The sequence below is a fragment of the Mercurialis annua genome, linkage group LG1-X, assembly GCF_937616625.2.
Source record: "Mercurialis annua linkage group LG1-X, ddMerAnnu1.2, whole genome shotgun sequence".
Lineage (NCBI taxonomy): Eukaryota > Viridiplantae > Streptophyta > Magnoliopsida > Malpighiales > Euphorbiaceae > Mercurialis > Mercurialis annua.
In genome coordinates, this window is record NC_065570.1 from 65,289,497 (window position 1) to 65,306,483 (window position 16,987).

Here is a 16,987-nt window from a genome sequence, read left to right on the forward strand (position 1 = left end):
AGATTGAGAATCACCATATCCTGAATCGATCAAAATTAACTTTCTCTTTCTCTAGGAGAGAGAAACTCTCACTGCTCCGTCCCTAACTATTTGCAATTATAGAAAAATTAATTAAATTTAGTTTCTATTTTGAATTTTTAAATCAATTGTTTTTTTTATACTATAATTTATTTGTATAAAAAGATGTGGTTTTTATATTTTATTTCTATATTTTGCCTTCATCAGTTTGGTTGAGTAACTATAGTGTTGTTTACTAAGTATGTCATTATCAAGAAAACAAAAGGCCAAAAATTAGGCAAAACCCATTCAGAGGCCCCCTACTTTACACTTTTTCTGCAAACGGTCCCTGTTCCAAAGTTCCTCACCCGCAGGTCCCTGTACATGGCAAAATCGAATATTAAGGCCCTTAAATGGACGGAAAAAATCGCGTGTGTTTCAGACGGTGTTAACAAACAGAATGGAGAGCCACGTCATTTAAGTAATAGAAACTGACTGGACACCGTGGAAAATGATTGAAACGTGGAATTACCCCACTGCACCTTACGTGGACTAACCCTATTCTTCTCAGTTCACTCTCAACCCAATTCTCTAAATTTCCTCTCTCTTGCGGCGCTGGTTTTTTTGTTATCTCCATTAGTAACTTCCTTTTGTGGTCCGATTTTCGTGGCTAGCGAGAATGGCGGAAGAAATGTACGATGGTGTTATTCCTTCTTCTGAGAACAGTAACTGCAAGTGTGGAAAGAAGGCGAAATTGCTGGTGTCGTGGTCGGAGAAGAATCCTGGCAGGCGTTTTTTCCGGTGTGAGGTAATTATGTTTATTTCTTTTATGCAAGGTTTGTTATTTTTCGTAAAATAATCTGGGTTTGCAATTTTTTTCTTCAATTAATCTAGGGTTTGCTAGTGTGTGTATAATTTTGAGGTGGGTTTTTATTTTGTTTGAGTTAGGGTTTCTAATTTTGTTGATGTTTCATCTGGGTATCGCTTCAGTTTGTGCAAGTCATTTAGGGTTAGTAATTTTGTTTGAGTTTGGGTTTTTATTTTCTTTCAGTTATGATTTTTAATTTTTTCTAGGTTCCTGAGGTTGTTTGTTTTGGTCGTGTAATTATGTTCAAACATGTCGTTATGGAAAATTCTTTGAATTTGCAGTGACTGTAAGTGTTTATTATTGCTGAACTTGTATGAAACTGTTTATCTGTAGTCAAACCAGTGCTCGTACTTCATGTGGCACGATGAAGAGTATGCTCAGCACATCAAAATGATGTTGAACAATCTGAAACGTCAAGAAACAACTCTGAGCAAGGAGGGAGAGTATCTAAGGGGTGAGGTTTTTCGCCTGAAGTACTTAATGGACCATGCCAGTACTCTTGATGCAATCGAGATGGAGAAGACAATGAAGGAACTGAAAGCTGAGAAAGCTAATTTAGAGGGAAGGGTAGCTGACTTGAACAAAGAGCTGAACATGGAGCTGAAAAAGAAAATGATGGAGATGCAGAAGTATGAGATGGAGATGAAGTCTGTCAAGAAGCAGAAAGAGCTCTGCAATTATTTTATAATTGTTGTGGCTGTGTTGGTCATTGGTTTACTGATGATGATCAAATTTTAAGTAATTTGTTAAGCTTGGTACTGTAATTCCGAATGTTTAAGTACTTTATTATCTAGTTTGCTAAGTACTTATGTTAAATTATGTAATGTATTTTGTGAGAGCTGTTAAGCTTGGTACTCTATGTTGATTTCAGTTTATCTATGAAGTAAGTTTGTTGTATTAGTAACGTAAGAAGCGTTAAGGTTTGCAGTGAGTACCATTATTTCCTTTGCCTATTCTATATTTTCAATGCTTGCCATACATACACTTGCAGTGCAATAAAAAGTGTTTGTGTATGTAGATCATATATATTCTGAAAATGGAAGTTTTGTGCCCTTGTCTGATAGAATATGAAAGCTAATAAAATGCTAAACAACAAATTCTGAATAACACAAACTATAGATAATAAATAGTTACAAACCTTAAAAGTATGTCAGTTTGTTTGACCATATCTCTACAGGTTTCAAAAAACCACATTTTGAAACTTACAAAATAACCAAAACCTATACAAGGTAGGTACAAAATAACCAAAACCTATACAAGGTAGGTACAAAATACTAAAGCCCTGATTGTTCACATAATTAACTTAGAAGCATACAGAAAACTACAACCTTGAATTTGAGATGGTTAGTGTGGCAATCATGTAGGGCAACTTCCAAAAAAAGTTTCTGTGGTTAGTGGTGTGACTTCGATCCATCAACCCAGTCTAGGGCCTCTTGAAGCTTTGAGAAGTGCTTCATCCATTTTAAGCTGCATTGGGGTCATAGGTCTTTTTCCCTCCCTCTTGTTGGATGTAGGTGGTGGAGCAGATGAAGCACTAGGTTTTGTAGGTGGTGCAGGTGGTAACAAGTCCTGCCTTGGTGGTCCAGCTGGTGCAGGTGGTGTATGGACCTGATTTCGTGGTGCAGCTGGTGCACGAGGTGTAAGTTCCTGCCTTGAGGCTCTACCTTGCTTTGGTGGAGCAGACTTGGAGGATGTTACCTACAACAAAGCATGCACAGTATACAAGTTGAGAACCCAACACATGCACACACAAAACTTAGATAAAATAATGTACTTATTTTAGGGTTTAGGGTACTTACAGCTGCTTTTGTTTTTTGCTTAAGTTTCCCTTTTGCTTTGTTACTTGTTTTCTGCAACCCACCAGTTAGCATAGCAGTAGTGAAATCATTAAGAGCTCTGACTGAAGCGCTAAACTCAGCCTGAACTTCCAAGTGGTCCTGAGGTTGTGTGTTTGGCTGAGTGATCTCAATGACCTCAGGTTGGGTGTGTGGCTCTTGCAAAGTGGGTGCAGCAGGGGGTTGTTCTTCAGGTGCAGAAGGTACTTGCGATGTACTGGCTCGTCTCTTCCTCTTTCTTCGTATTCCAAATTCTGCAATTAAATCAGCTGAAGGTCTGACCATTGCTGAGGATGATGCTCCACCAGATTTTGTCCTAGGTCTGGGTTGTTTAGCAGGCAGTGTAGGGTCCTATGGACATCACAATAACAAATTTGTTAACATAAAAGCAATTAAAACGGAAAAGCAGTTAGTAGGAATCATGAATAACTTACCCTACTTGGACATCCCCTAGCATTATGGCCTTGTTGGCTGCAAGTTTTGCACCTCATAACCCTACCTTGTCTGCTAATTTTGCCAAATTTCTTTGTTTCATGGATGTCTCTTTTTCTTGCTCTTTTGGGCCTTCCAGGCATTTTTCTGTAGGCAGGCGGCTCAAGGGGTTCTAAACCAGTTTCAGGCCACATTATTTTACCTCTCACGGGTTGCAGCATGAACTGGTAAGCTTCCTTATATTTCCCCACTGTATACCATTCATGCACATAGTTTTCAGGCTTTCCACTAAAACTGAAAATTGCTGTTATAGCGTGTTGGCATGGTAAACCAGTGAGGTCCCATTCTCGACATGTACATGTTCTGCGTCTTATGCAAACTGTGTGCTTGTCCTTTGAATCATGAGTATTTGTTAACTCGTAGCCATCATCCCCATTCGTGTGTAGTTGCCAATTAAATGACAGCTCCTTACTCTTTTCCAACTTTTTCATAGCTCTAGGAGCAACGTCATTTATCCAAGTGCCTGCGAAGCTCCTCTTCACATGTAACCTTGTCATGACTTGGACCCTAATTGCCTCAAGCATAGTGACAATAGGTTGGCATCTGCAAACAAACATACGCAGTAAACAGTGACACACCCAGTAAATGTACCATCCATTAAAAACATGCACTCATTAAATACCTAAGGCCAAAAAAGTTAAGCATATACTAACCTCGCATCAAGAATCCACCCATTAAAAGTTTCAGCCAGGTTGTTGTCAATTACATCGCATTTTACTGAAGTCTGGAAATAGGCCTTGCAAAATGTTTCAACATCATAGGCTAAAATGTGAGGTATCATGCCTGGTCCCAAGAGCTCCAATTTCAATAAATTTGCTCTCAATTGCTGGGGAAAGGTAGACTTTGCACAAGTCCAAAATCCTAGTTTTCTGTCCTCTCCCTTCCACTGTTTAGCCAGTGCAGCATAAACATGTCGTGCACATCTTCTGTGCTCAACTTGTGGCAGCTGGTTCTTTATTGCTATCTCCAAACCCTAAAGGAATTTTGTCATACAGAAATAAAGCAAGTTAAATACAGAATTATGTAAATGACAAAACTGAATTTAAATAATCACTAATAATCACCTTCTGCATGTCACTAATAATCACACAACCCTCTCCCTTTTGCAACTTCAAATCATATGCAACCAATCTTATGAACCAGCTCCAATTGTCTGCATTTTCTACTTGCACCACAGCCCACGCGACTGGGAACATTTGGTTGTTCCCATCACGACCAATAGCACAGAGGAGTTGCCCTTTGCACAAGCCCTTTAAGAAACAGCCATCCATGCCTATTATTTTTCGACAACCAGCCATCCACCCATTTTTGCATGCCGCTAAACAAACATACATTCTCTTGAAATGGTTCACTTCAGTTCCATCTTCTCTTGTGCTCCTTACAATACAGGTACTCCCCGGGTTGCTAGCCCTGATCTCGGCTGCATAATCATACAAACTCATGTACTCCTCCCTTGTGACTGTCTCCAAATCCTGAAACAATCTGCGTTTAATATTCTGGCACATAGTTAAACTCACTTTCAGCTTCAATTCCGATTTGCACAAGGCCCTTAGGTCGTCCAACTTAATAAAAGGCTGAGCATACAGTCTTGGCCTCAAGAACTGTGCCAAAAACTTGCTTGTGGCCATGCGGTTAGTGTTGGTGATGTAACATCTATGTCCAGGCTCGTATGTCTTCACCACTAGGTTCTTTGTTTTCCCATCGACACTTGCCAGAAACTTCCACGGACAGCCAGGATGGCATACAGCTCTGATCCTCTTAGTGTCATTCTTAACATAATGAACATGCAATTTTTTCAATATTGCGTACTTAGACAAAGCAAACCTGCATTCCTCATGATTTCTAAAAATCATCCCCACATAGAACACTGGAATAGGGGTGTCTGGATCATACCTAACAGTAGATGCCCTTGGAGGTTTGGAAACTGGGTCATCCTCATTCTCACTGTAATAACTCCCCATCTCATCACTGTCATAGTAGACACTCCCAGTACCACCCTCCTCATCCCCATCTGCACCAGTCACATCATCTGCTTCATCAAACTCTTCTACCACATAACTGTCGTCACTACCGTCGCTACTACCATCACTGTGTATGATATCCTCTTCGATAGCTTCATTCCAGTCTCCATCGTCACATCCAGCTTCACCTCCAGATTCACCTCCATCTTCTTCAACTAAGTTCTGGTTAAGTCTCCTACCAGCCTTATTGACCAGGTTCCTCTTCGACTTTCTGACATTTTTTCTTGCATTCTGAAGCTCCTCATCTTCCTCATCGTCAGTCATGATACTGACATTGACACAAATATTGTCAAAGGTCTGCTCCCTCCCATCCACAGGATCCTCAGCCTGAACTTCAGGAACCTCAGGTACTTGTTCCTGCTCTACTCTAGGCACATGCTCCTCTTCTAATACAGTTGCTTGCTCCTCATCTATTTCATTTTCCTGCTCCTCCTCTACTTCAGTAGCCTGCTCCTCTATTTCAGGCCCCTGCTCCTCCCCTACTTCAGGAACCTGCTCATCCACTTCAGGCACCTGCTCCTCTTCTACTTCAGGAACCTCAGGTACTTGTTTTTTTTATACTATAATTTATTTGTATAAAAAGATGTGGTTTTTATATTTTATTTCTATATTTTGCCTTCATCAGTTTGGTTGAGTAACTATAGTGTTGTTTACTAAGTATGTCATTATCAAGAAAACAAAAGGCCAAAAATTACTAGTAGTACTTCCCTTTTCCCCATTTTCCATTGTCAAAGTGTCATAATGCAAATATTTCAGATCCCAAAAATAATTTCCTTTCATCTTCTATCAAAAACTAACAACTTTTATTCTTCTTTCTTACATTACTAGCACACATTTTCCTTAAAATTGCTTCCCATGACACCTTCTACACTTTTTCACCCATTTTCATCCCTAACCTCAAAGCTTCCCTTTAAGCCTCACTCTCCATAAAGTCCATTTCTTTTTGCTAACTCATTAAAAATTCTTTCTTTTTTTTCCATAAAAGGTTAAATCTTGTGATGGATAGAGATGAAGATGAGTATTCTACATTTGCAGAGGGGGGAGGAACAAGGTACAGTAGTAATGGTGGTGGAAAAGGTTATGTGGTTGATCAAGAAATGGGATTTCATGACCAAGTTAAGGAGTTTCTGAAGGGAGCTGCTGAACTGAGTGTTCAATTTGGCAAAGGGTGTAGGGATATTGTGGTGCAGAGTTTTGGGAGAGATGATTCTTTTCTTGTTAAGAATTTTGGGAGAAGTTCTTATATTGGGAAGAAATTTGGATGTGGGTATGAGAGGATTTGTGAGAAATTGAAGGTGTTTAATGAGTATTTGCCTGAGGATAAGGATCCTCTTCATGCTTGGTCAGTGATTTGCTTAGTGTTTGTTCTTGCTTTTGCAGGTAATTTTTATATTTTATTTGTTGTATGTTTTGTTGGTGAACTCTTGTTTTGCTGAATGGGTTTATCAGTTGCTTGATGCATTTGGGTTTCCTTCATTTTTTTTCTGAATGGGTTCAAAAAGATGGAATTGGGAGTAAAATAAATATTTCAGCTACTGTTTGATTGGATGCTACTTAATTGATTGTTACACTTACTTACAGCAAGGCTGTATTTTAGTAAAGTCTTAGGCTTGTGAGATTATTGATCTAAGGATTAATTCATTCGGATAGGGTGGTTAGTTTCTGCATTTGGATTTGTTGCAAGTTGCTAGGTAATATCTAGAACCATTACAGAACCTTGTTGGCATGTCATTCTTCAATTGCTATTAGTAGATATGATGATCCATCTCTGAGTAACAAAGAATAGACTTTGAATCCCTTTTCTCCTTGAACTTGTGCAAAATCCATGTTACCCTAGCTTGACTTCTAAGCTTCTTACTTAATGCAACGGTCAAGTACATATAATGAACATTGAGGTAAGCAGGTTACCTTTTAGTGGGCAAATAGCTTTAAGTTTCAAGTATAATGTTTCTCCAAGTGTTCAGCGTTTCAGTAAAAAGATGTCAACCTAGTGTTTCTACCTTAATAATATTTCAGATATTTGTAAGTTCCATCAGTGGTGATTGTGAGTGCACATTGGTTCCAACGAATACTGTTATCTAATTTTTCGGTAATTAGGACAAATGGAGTTCCTTAAGTCATTTTAAATCTCTTTTACCAGCATAGCTGTTTGAATCGTGCTGACATACTTTAATGATTGGCAGTATTGGGTGCAAGTACTGAACGTGATACCTCTGCCCAAATTATAAAGAAGGTGTTTATACATCCTCCTAGTGCTGACCGCATATTGCTTCCAGACGGTAGATACATGGCATATAGGGAACAAGGTGTCCCAGTTGACAGAGCTAGATTTTCAATGATAGACCCGCATACTTTTCTTTCGTCTCGCCTTGCAGGTTGGATAGCCCTGCTGATGGCAATGAATTTAAATTGTGTTTCTGTTCATTTTGCTACTTTATAATCTTATTTTCTTATTGCAAAACAAATCCTATTAGGAATACCTGGACTTAAGGCTTCACTGTTGGAAGAGTTTGGTATTTACTTGTTAACGTATGATCTTCCGGGTTTTGGAGAGAGTGATGCTCATCCAAACAGAAACCTTGAGTCATCAGCCTTAGATATGTTATTCCTAGCACGAGCTCTCGGTATTAAGGACAAGTTCTGGGTGATGGGATACTCAAGTGGGAGTCCCCATGCTTGGGCGGCACTTAGATACATTCCCGATAAACTTGCAGGTGAAATTGCATTCTCATTTTTCATTTGCTGTATATATTGTCTGTTTATGTGGTACGTCCATATTTATTTATTGTTAACTTGTTTTAGGTTAGTTAGTATTATGAAATTAAAAACAATAATGTCTCCTGAAGTATAATAAAAGTCATTTCCCCATTAATGTTCTACATATGTAGAGAAAATATTGTCCATGGTTACTGTTTATACAATAACAGAGAAACAAATCAACTTGTAATATTTGAATATGCGCCCTATCCTGGCTTACTTTGGTATAACACAATAGTCAAAAAATGTTAACTGATTAAAGAATTCTATTCTACTTTTATCAACTTTCATTGCATACTAGTTGGAATTAATTTTATGTGATCCACCATGGCTGGCTTGCAGGTGCAGCAATGCTCGCTCCAATGGTCAATCCATATGATCCACTAATGACCAAGAATGAGAGAAATGGAATCTGGGAAAAGTGGAGTCGGAAAAGGAAATTTATGTACTTCTTAGCTCGGAGGTTTCCCATGTTTCTTTCTTATTTCTACCACCGGAGCTTCCTGTCCGGAAAGCATGATCAGATCGATACTTTGCTTTCACTGTCACTTGGAAAGAGGGTGAGTGGATTCTATCATGAGCATCTGCACAATGTTAGACCAATTCTTTTTCTTTTCGATGTTTTGGCTTTCCATGTGTTTCTTCATTTACATGGAAAAAATTTGGATTTAGAATGTATCCTTCTATTTTAGATGTTAAATAGAAACTAATGGGTTTTAGCTTGTGCAAATGTCATTTCTGAAAAAATAAAAATAAATATCCTATTTTATGGTTCATTAAAAAGCAACCAAACGAAAACTTTTCCCATTGAGCTGTTTGAACGAAAGTGATTCTCAATCTTATGCTACTTGGCTATTATATGCAACCAGTTTAAAATTTTAATGCTTATTGAAGTCCAAAAGCAAGAAAAATGGAAGTGAATGATAAAAATAAGGTATCTTTTGTATATGTGTTTTAAAAAACTTCCCTTTGTAGGATAAAGCACTAATAGGGGATCCAATCTATGAAGAATTTTGGCAAAGAGACGTAGAAGAATCAATCCGACAAGGAAATGCAAAACCCTTCATCCAGGAAGCTGTTCTGCAAGTTTCAAATTGGGGTTTCAGCCTCACAGACATCAAACTGCAGAAGAAAAAGCAGGGAAAAGGTGTTCTCAATTGGCTCAAGTTTCTTCTCATTGGATCCGAAGACGAGTATACAGGTTTTCTTGGCCCTATACACATTTGGCAGGTAAGAGAGCGCTCTCCTTTTCTTTGTGTTTCATTTGCTTCCACTTTTTCTTTTCTTGGTTGAATTCAGTTACTTCAACTGCAAGCTTCACTGCTACGGTACTGAAGAAATATCTTGAAGTTTCCTAGTGCATCTTATAGTGGTGCATCAGTCATTTCTTTATGCATCCTCAATCGACTTTTGCAAGGCATGTCTTGGCTGCGGTCACTCTTCCTCTTAATGCTACGACCAGTTGCTAGCTAACCATAACGGGAAAGTTATTTAGGAACAGAGGTGTTCAATTATTTGCATCTTATAGCAGAATGATTCGTAGATGGTCAATACTCTTCAATAAGTTAGTGGTGGCACATAGTTGTTGTTTCCTTAATAGCTAAAAGCTGTAATACAAAGTGATAGTTAAGCTTAAGTCTAGGTGATAAAGGCTTGGTTTGATCAATGATTACCTAGAAAAAGCTTGAAAGCTATGATATCGGGTTTGCAGAGTGTTGAATATATATGTCCTTTATGATTTTAGCGTGTTTGTGATCATAAATATTAATATCCAAATAAACTAAATTGTAATCAATTCTATCTAAATTTTTTGCACTAATGTGCAGGGTATGGATGACAAAGTCGTTCCGCCGCTGATGACAGATTTTGTTCATAGAATTTTACCAGGTGCTGCGGTGCATAAGCTGCCGTACGAGGGTCACTTCACGTATTTCTATTTTTGCGACGAATGCCATCGACAGATATTCACTACACTTTTTGGGACTCCACAAGGTCCACTAAAAAACACAATAGAAGTAAAACAAACTCCATATGAAAATAGTATGAAGGTTGTTGAAGAATTAGATGATAAGAATGAAGAACAGATTAGTGAAAAAGAAGTACAGGTAGATCAAGAAGAGCAACAGGTACATCAAACTTTACTAGAGGTTGATAGTAACGAGAACGAAGAAGTGAACTATACTACAGTTTAATATAAAAAGTTAGTTATAATCTTGAAATTTACCAATGTACAGAGCATAGGTTTGCCATGCGCAAAAGAGAATCCATATCATTTTGCTTTTGTTTTTGGCTATTGAATCATTGTGAACAATTAATACCTATGTTACATGGGAACGCCGAAATGAGAAACGGCAAAATAACATTTTTTACAAAAATAGGCTATAAATATAAAACTTAGGAGTTTCTGAAGTGTTTATAGAAATGAACATGCAGAAACACAGAACTCGAGAAGTTTCTGTGCAGCATAGGTTAACACCAGCGGAATTTGATGCGTCGGAAATGATTTACGATATATACGTATAGATTGGCAACAGAGGAAAGCATAAAACTAGTAAGTTGCTGTGATTTGAGAGTTTGTTTTTGCTATGTTAGCTGGGAAACTCATACTACGCTGAACTGTTCCTTAACAGTTCATTGTTTTGTATTAGATTATTCATTTTGGTATAAACTGTGTTTAATTACAATCCTTGCAGAAAAATGCAGCAGAATTGGAAGAATGTTTGAAATTTGAATGAGTGATTGCTTCTTCCAAACTATATTGCAGTCTCCTTCATTTGTTGCAATTCTGAAATTTTCTGTGTTTTCAGATACTTTTAATGTTAATGAAATGAAATGAACCCATCTTTATCTTTAAACTTAATTTCTGAAACTAGAATTCAGTACTTAATTAGAGATGAAGTCAGTTCAAAGCAACATTCATAAAGCAAAATTAATAGTTTCGGACTTTCAGAAGTGTTTAAGAAAATAAAATGTAGGATTGGAAAAGTTTCCGTGCTATTTAAGAAATTGAATAATCCAAGGAGTGGCCAATATGACTGTTTATAATAAAAAAATTAAAGTTCTCAATAACATTATTAACATAAAATTCATTAATACTATAATGTTATCATCTCAAATTTTGTATTTTGTCATCTATATAGAATTATAATGTTATTTTATATTTTGGTCACTTTATATAAACTTATAAGTCCATCATTGATTCTCACCAAATCAAATGAACTCTAATATTACATTAAGCTTCAAAAACATTTAGGGGTCGTTTGGTTCGCTATAAAAAAAGAAAATGGGAATGGGAATGGAAATGACTCCCATTGTTTGTGTTTATTTTGTCAAATTGTATTAGGGAACGGAAATGTGATTACCCCTTCAATGGGAATTACCCATTCTCCCCTTACCACATGAGAATGGACTTTTGTGAAGGGAAATCAAAATTTAATAAAATAGTTTAATAATAAATAATAAATAATAAATATATAATTATTAAAAAAATTATTTTTGAATATTCATTTTAAAAAATATACTTAAAATGAATATTTTGAAGCAAACAAAAAATATCCATTTTCATTCCTACTCTAATTTTAAAGCAAACAAAAAATGAAAATAATCATTCTCATTCCAATTCCTTCTCATTCCAATTCCCATTCCGATTTCCAACCTTGAACCAAACGGCCCCTTAGAATGTAAATGCTTGGAACAGTTGAAGTTGAAATCTAACTCATTAGTTCATATTTCACCTATGGAGCTGCCTGCCTGATCAAATAGTTAATAACTTAAAACTTTATTTAAATATTTGTTCATTTGATTTCAATTAAACTTTTACAAGTTTAATTTTTATTCATTTGAATACATATGTTTAATTAAATTTAGTGGCAACGTAAGAAACAACATTTTTTAGAAAATATATGAATTTGCCATGCATTAAACATAGTTGACTGTGAGAGATATAATGTATGCATTTCAAGTGTTTGTTAAAATGCCTAAGAGAAGTAATGCATACTCATTCTCTTCTTATTATATCTTTTCAGTAACCCTTTATGATGATGCTTGTCAAGAGTTTGCTTTCGAAGAATGTTCCCTACGCAAGACCACGATTTTTTTGTGCATCTCCTAGTGTGCTAAAAACTGGAGATATTATAAGGCAGACAAGAGTATTTACAAATGAAGATGTTATAGAATACTCCAAGGTAAGCCATGATTTGAACCGTCTTCATTTCGATGCTGAATTTGCACGGAAGGCTGGATTTGAGGATCGCATTGTTCATGGACTGCTTGTTGCTGCATTGTTTCCTACAATAATTGCAGCCCATTTTGTAAGTCACTTCAATTTCTATTCTTTTCTCTTCGTTTTTTACTAATTCAATGATCGTGTTTAGGTTTGTTTACTGCTTAGATGACTAAATGTAGAATTTTCGTTCGATGTCTGAATTTTGTAATGTAATGGACACTTGGTAGCCTGGAGCTGTGTATGTTTCTCAAAGCTTGCATTTTAAGAGTCCGGTATTTATTGGAGACGAAATCATTGGTGAAGTACAAGTTACGAATATAAAAGAATACAGAACTAGATTCATGTAAGCCATCTTCACTACTTCACCTGTGTTTTCTTCTTGGCCTTTTAGTTACCTTTTTGTGGAAGTGATTGAATTCATGTGGTGATACTGAGCTATATTCAATACTATGATGTATCAAATTCCCTACGGACATAATATCCATCACTAATTTTACATTTAGCGACTATTTAGTGTTGGGACTCGAACATTTATCGGTAGATTACCAACTTAGGATGCCCGGCGGTGATTTCCTCAGCAATAAGGGGCCAATCTATGCTAAAATTTTCTGATGGTTTCAGCGACTAATTTTGTGACGAACTCAGAATATTGTCGCTTTCCATGGTAAATTTGGCGCCTCTTTTGCACCAAGATATATGAGGTTATAATTATCAACGGATTGGTAGAGTCGTCGGCAATTACTAACGGCATAGTTAAAAACCGATGGCTTTATGTGACTGTCGGTGATTACCGACGGTTTTAACTATGCGCAGAGACGGAAATGTTGAAGGGAAACTGACGAAATGATATTTTTCAAAAAATTAGATTATAAATATAAAATTTCAGAAGTTTTAAAAGTGTTTCCGAAAATAGAAACGAAATGCTCAAATGTAGAAATCTATAAATTTTCGTAGAACATAGCTGAGTTTTTTTTGACTGGGTGTTTGGTTGTCTTATGCAGGGCAAAATTCTCAACAAAATGCTTAAAGAATGGAGAAGTTCTTGTTGTTGGTGGTGACGCCGTGACAATTTTACCAACTCTTGCTATGAATAAGGCGATGGACTGAATGCATTGCAGCTATAGTTTATGCTTCAATTACTGCTGCTAATCCATAGTCTAATTTTTTTGATTATGCTGTTTGTCAATTGATCCCTATCTTAGTGTGTTAATCAAGTGTCATTTTCAATGTTTAATTATTTTTGGTGCTCGAGTAATAATTCTTAAAGTATAATAGAGCTGCTAGAAGTTGGTATCTATTCTATATAAGTATGGCACGAAAGGTTTATTTAGTTCAGCCGTTAACAAGTTGTTCAATAATTTTGTTTTAATTGAACCGTTTAATTATCTCTAAATTAAGTATGGCTCAAAGACTAAAAATGACATATGCGCCCGGCACAATGCTATGGTTGAAATCTTTATTAATTAAATTCACTATTGCATTTACAATTTACTATCAATTAACTCTAATAAATCTAGTTACACCTAAATCTAAAAATTTATTTCTTTTATTCAGTACTATTGTTCATCTAGCTAAAATTATACATATTAAAAAAAATCATTGTTTTTAAATTATAAACATAAAAACTAATATAACTATACTAAATTAAATTAAATTATCAGTTGATTAATGGTTTGATTTATAGAATTATTTAGTTTTGTAAATTGAATCATAGAGTTATTTGTTATGAAGGACAAATTTGGAAAATAATTGTTAAAAGAGTAAAGGATCAAAAACTTACTTGAACTTGGCACGAAATATCAAATAAGTCCAACCTCGTAAAAGTGGATATAATCACCCCAAAACTATGCAAAAACGTATCAAATGCCCTCTTCCCCACTCTCACCTTAGAGAGTGAACGCACTCTCCGGCTTTAGATGACTTTAGGTGGTTTTAGATGGTTAAAAATTTAAAATAGTCCTTAATATTTATTTCATTCACAAAATTGACATTTAATATACTTTATAACCATTACATTTTAATACTTTAAAAATTAAATTAATTTTAAAATAAAAACTGAAGGATCTTTTTATGCTTTTTTCAATTATCATCGTTTAATTAGCATTAGAAACCCTAAACTCCATAACTTCTTCTTCTCCAACCAACCACCTATTTGCCGCCGCTACTCCGCCGCCATCGCTCCCACCGGCCACCTCAGCAGTCTGCCTCGGAAACAAACGGCAGACCCAAATGGGTCTGCCTTCTCCGATAATGGGTCTGCCATTTGTTTCCAAGGCAGACCCATTCTCCGATGATGGGTCTGCCGTTTGTTTTCACGGCAAACCCATCTGGGTCTGCTTGGGGATGGATTAGACCCACTGGGTATGGGTCCGGCGGTGGTGGGGTAGCCGGAGGTTATTGTGACAAAAAAAAGATGGATTAGGATTAACTAATTAGGGTTAGTTGTTTATTAGGAAAATTAAATTAATTATGAGAGTAATTAAATTTAATTAGGGAAAAAGATAGAAAAAACCCTCAATTTTGTGTTAATTGGATTTTAAATTAAAAAGGACTAATTAGTGTTTTAATTAAGATTAGTTAGAGTTAATTAGGGTTAATTTCAAAATTAGGTTATTCCACTCTCTTTTTTGGTCAAAAGGGTGAAACCGATCCGGTTTTGCATAGTTCTGGGGTGATTTGATCAGATTTTGCAAGGTTAGACTTATTTGATACTTCGTGCTAAATTCAGGGGGTAAATTGATAGTTTACTCATTGTTAAAATCACAAATTAAAGTTGGCTAGATGGTTTAAAAAAATGATTTTTTTTTTTTTGCAAAATGAAAGTATTAAAGCATTTACTTTAACTTTCACAAGAAAAGATATTTTACATACGAAATAATTAATTTTGTGTTTAATAGCCCATCATTGATAAATTTAGGGGTCAAAATGAGTACTGATTATCATAAATAGGTGAATTGTCTTAAACCGTATAAAGAGCTTTTTCTTTGACATAATATACTATTTCATCCTTAAACTTTACAAATTTGAACTATCACATCGATCAACTTTCATTTTTGCCTACTACACCTCAGAGTTCAAAAAGTTTAGGGTATAAAATTGTTTGTTAAATCTCGTCAATTCGTGAAACAGCTCCACTCATATCTACAAAAAAGAATTAAAATTTAAGACTTGATTTCTCATAATCCAGCAATGAACGCTAGCAGGAGCAGTGATTTAATTCAAGGTTCTTTAATCCTTATTTGCTAAATTTTATTAATCATTTCTTCCATTTAAAATTTTAATCCGATCTAACTATATACACCCATACTCATGTGTATAGCAGAGAACATCATCAACAACAACGATAATGAATCCGACTCCGACACCAATTCCGATCTAGGCGCACCTGAATACTACCAGCCCATTGCTGAAGAGGACGGCGGTTCCGATGAAGAGCTACAACTACGGCAACATGAAGCTGTGGAGAACGGAATATCGTCTCTTCATTTAAACGGCGGCGACTTGGAAGAAGACGATGAGGAGGAGATAGTCGAAGAAGCGGCGATTGTAAGAGCCTTTAGAGAGGATGAGAATCGCCGGAATGCGCCGCTGAATCCGGAGAATGCAATTCGTGTTATGGAGGCGATGCGCGGAATTTCATTTTCCGGTTCGGCTCCTGATTGGGCGGGTCGGGTTCCTGAGGACCAGTGGATCCATCAGATTCGTTCGTTAAGGAGCCCACAGCAGCAACAGCAAAATTAGACTCGTCTTGTCGTGTGCTTATTTAGTCGTTTCATCAGGAAAATTTACTTCTGACTTTGTAAATTGTAATTGAGCACAAAAGCAGACTCATTTTATCAAATATTACTCATTGTTTTTGCATGATTTTCTTCAGTAGCTAAGGAAGCTTTCAATTGAGTGCATAAGTTAGGTGTGGCTAGAGTTAGTAAAGGCAATTTCCGTCACGGACATGTTTATACAATGCGACATAAAATTAAACAGATTCAGATTGCGATAATATGCATTCGAGACGTAAACGGATTAATTTATTTATAACACAAAAAAATAATGGGTTAAAAGAAATTAAACCATCTTTATTTGTATTAATGGGTTTGAAATGCTATTTATTTAGTATCATATTCTTGTATATGTGATTATATTTATCTCTTATTTTAATAGAAAATGAGTTTAATAGTAGATGTGTTAAATAGATTGTTGTGTATATTGTTAGTAAATAGATTAAATGGATTTTTCGTATATATACCGATCTATTATGACTTAATTTTAACTAATCGAGTTAGACAATTCGACATAAGTTAATTTTCAAACAGATATGTAGTGTTTGAATTTAAAATTTTAATGATTAGTTAAAAGTGTTAAGTTCGAATTGAATAAATGTATTTTAGTCTAAATAAATATATGACACGTTTATAGCACAATGACACAAATTGTCAGCCACAAAGAGTCAAAGAACACCCATCAGGCTAGAATTCCTTGAACGAGACTACATATGTGAATCATATAGAATATTTGACTGTATATCTCACGCCTCACTAACAAATCAAACAGTCGAATTGTCCACCGAACCAACAAAAAATCAAACTGTGTTGAACTGAAAATTTCAATTAATTTATTATATTTTTAAGAATTACACTTTTATGTACTCAAATGGCTAAAATAAGAAAACATATTAGTTGATTTACAATTGATTTTTGTTTAGAAAAAATTAATTCTATAGTCGAACCTGGCTACTCAAGTTGCGTAAGCAATTCTATAATCCTACAATTTTACAGTAATGATGGATAGCTCAATG

General features: G+C 35.8%; 3 protein-coding genes across 7 annotated transcripts; all 3 read left to right on the forward strand.

The window, feature by feature from the left end:
* The first annotated feature begins 5,922 nt into the window (after positions 1 to 5,922).
* Positions 5,923 to 10,379, forward strand: LOC126664417 (uncharacterized). Of its 2 annotated transcripts, XR_008789906.1 has the most exons (7): positions 5,923 to 6,593; positions 7,397 to 7,588; positions 7,688 to 7,927; positions 8,313 to 8,530; positions 8,946 to 9,200; positions 9,270 to 9,387; positions 9,797 to 9,914. XR_008789906.1 is itself a non-coding variant. In XM_050356791.1 (6 exons), the coding sequence occupies exons 1-6, from the start codon at positions 6,212 to 6,214 to the stop codon at positions 10,160 to 10,162; spliced, it is 1,653 nt and encodes a 550-aa protein (XP_050212748.1). In that variant the 5' UTR covers positions 5,923 to 6,211; the 3' UTR covers positions 10,163 to 10,379. The 2 variants fall into 2 exon arrangements, 1 of the variants encoding a protein (XP_050212748.1); XM_050356791.1 differs by lacking the exon at positions 9,270 to 9,387 and having other exon boundaries at positions 9,797 to 10,379.
* Positions 10,380 to 11,572: 1,193 nt separating this feature from the next.
* On the forward strand, positions 11,573 to 13,429 carry LOC126664418 (3-hydroxyacyl-[acyl-carrier-protein] dehydratase, mitochondrial). 3 transcript variants are annotated; one of them, XM_050356793.2, is made up of 4 exons: positions 11,573 to 11,731; positions 11,996 to 12,280; positions 12,423 to 12,538; positions 13,197 to 13,429. In XM_050356793.2, exons 2-4 carry the CDS (start codon positions 12,005 to 12,007, stop codon positions 13,300 to 13,302), a joined length of 498 nt encoding a protein of 165 aa, XP_050212750.1. In that variant the 5' UTR covers positions 11,573 to 11,731; positions 11,996 to 12,004; the 3' UTR covers positions 13,303 to 13,429. The 3 variants fall into 3 exon arrangements, with proteins under 3 accessions (XP_050212750.1, XP_050212751.1, XP_055961103.1); XM_050356794.2 differs by lacking the exon at positions 11,573 to 11,731 and adding an exon at positions 11,846 to 11,918; XM_056105128.1 differs by lacking the exon at positions 11,573 to 11,731 and having other exon boundaries at positions 11,926 to 12,280.
* A 1,775-nt stretch (positions 13,430 to 15,204) lies between these two features.
* Positions 15,205 to 16,056, forward strand: LOC126664438 (uncharacterized). 2 transcript variants are annotated; one of them, XM_050356828.1, is made up of 2 exons: positions 15,205 to 15,418; positions 15,515 to 16,056. In XM_050356828.1, the coding sequence occupies exons 1-2, from the start codon at positions 15,385 to 15,387 to the stop codon at positions 15,934 to 15,936; spliced, it is 456 nt and encodes a 151-aa protein (XP_050212785.1). In that variant the 5' UTR covers positions 15,205 to 15,384; the 3' UTR covers positions 15,937 to 16,056. The 2 variants fall into 2 exon arrangements, with proteins under 2 accessions (XP_050212785.1, XP_050212786.1); XM_050356829.2 differs by having other exon boundaries at positions 15,210 to 15,418; positions 15,518 to 16,056.
* Positions 16,057 to 16,987: the final 931 nt, after the last annotated feature.

Bases quoted from the DNA above. Each gene is read 5' to 3' on its own strand.
- LOC126664417 (XM_050356791.1), top strand. From the start codon at position 6,212: ATGGATAGAGATGAAGATGAGTATTCTACATTTGCAGAGGGGGGAGGA. The intron at 7,589-7,687 runs GTTGGATAGCCC...AAATCCTATTAG, and splicing joins TCTTTCGTCTCGCCTTGCAG to GAATACCTGGACTTAAGGCT. The intron at 9,201-9,796 runs GTAAGAGAGCGC...ACTAATGTGCAG, and splicing joins GCCCTATACACATTTGGCAG to GGTATGGATGACAAAGTCGT.
- LOC126664418 (XM_050356793.2), top strand. From the start codon at position 12,005: ATGATGATGCTTGTCAAGAGTTTGCTTTCGAAGAATGTTCCCTACGCA. The intron at 12,281-12,422 runs GTAAGTCACTTC...GACACTTGGTAG, and splicing joins CAATAATTGCAGCCCATTTT to CCTGGAGCTGTGTATGTTTC. The intron at 12,539-13,196 runs GTAAGCCATCTT...TGTCTTATGCAG, and splicing joins GAATACAGAACTAGATTCAT to GGCAAAATTCTCAACAAAAT.
- LOC126664438 (XM_050356828.1), top strand. From the start codon at position 15,385: ATGAACGCTAGCAGGAGCAGTGATTTAATTCAAG. The intron at 15,419-15,514 runs GTTCTTTAATCC...TCATGTGTATAG, and splicing joins GAGCAGTGATTTAATTCAAG to CAGAGAACATCATCAACAAC.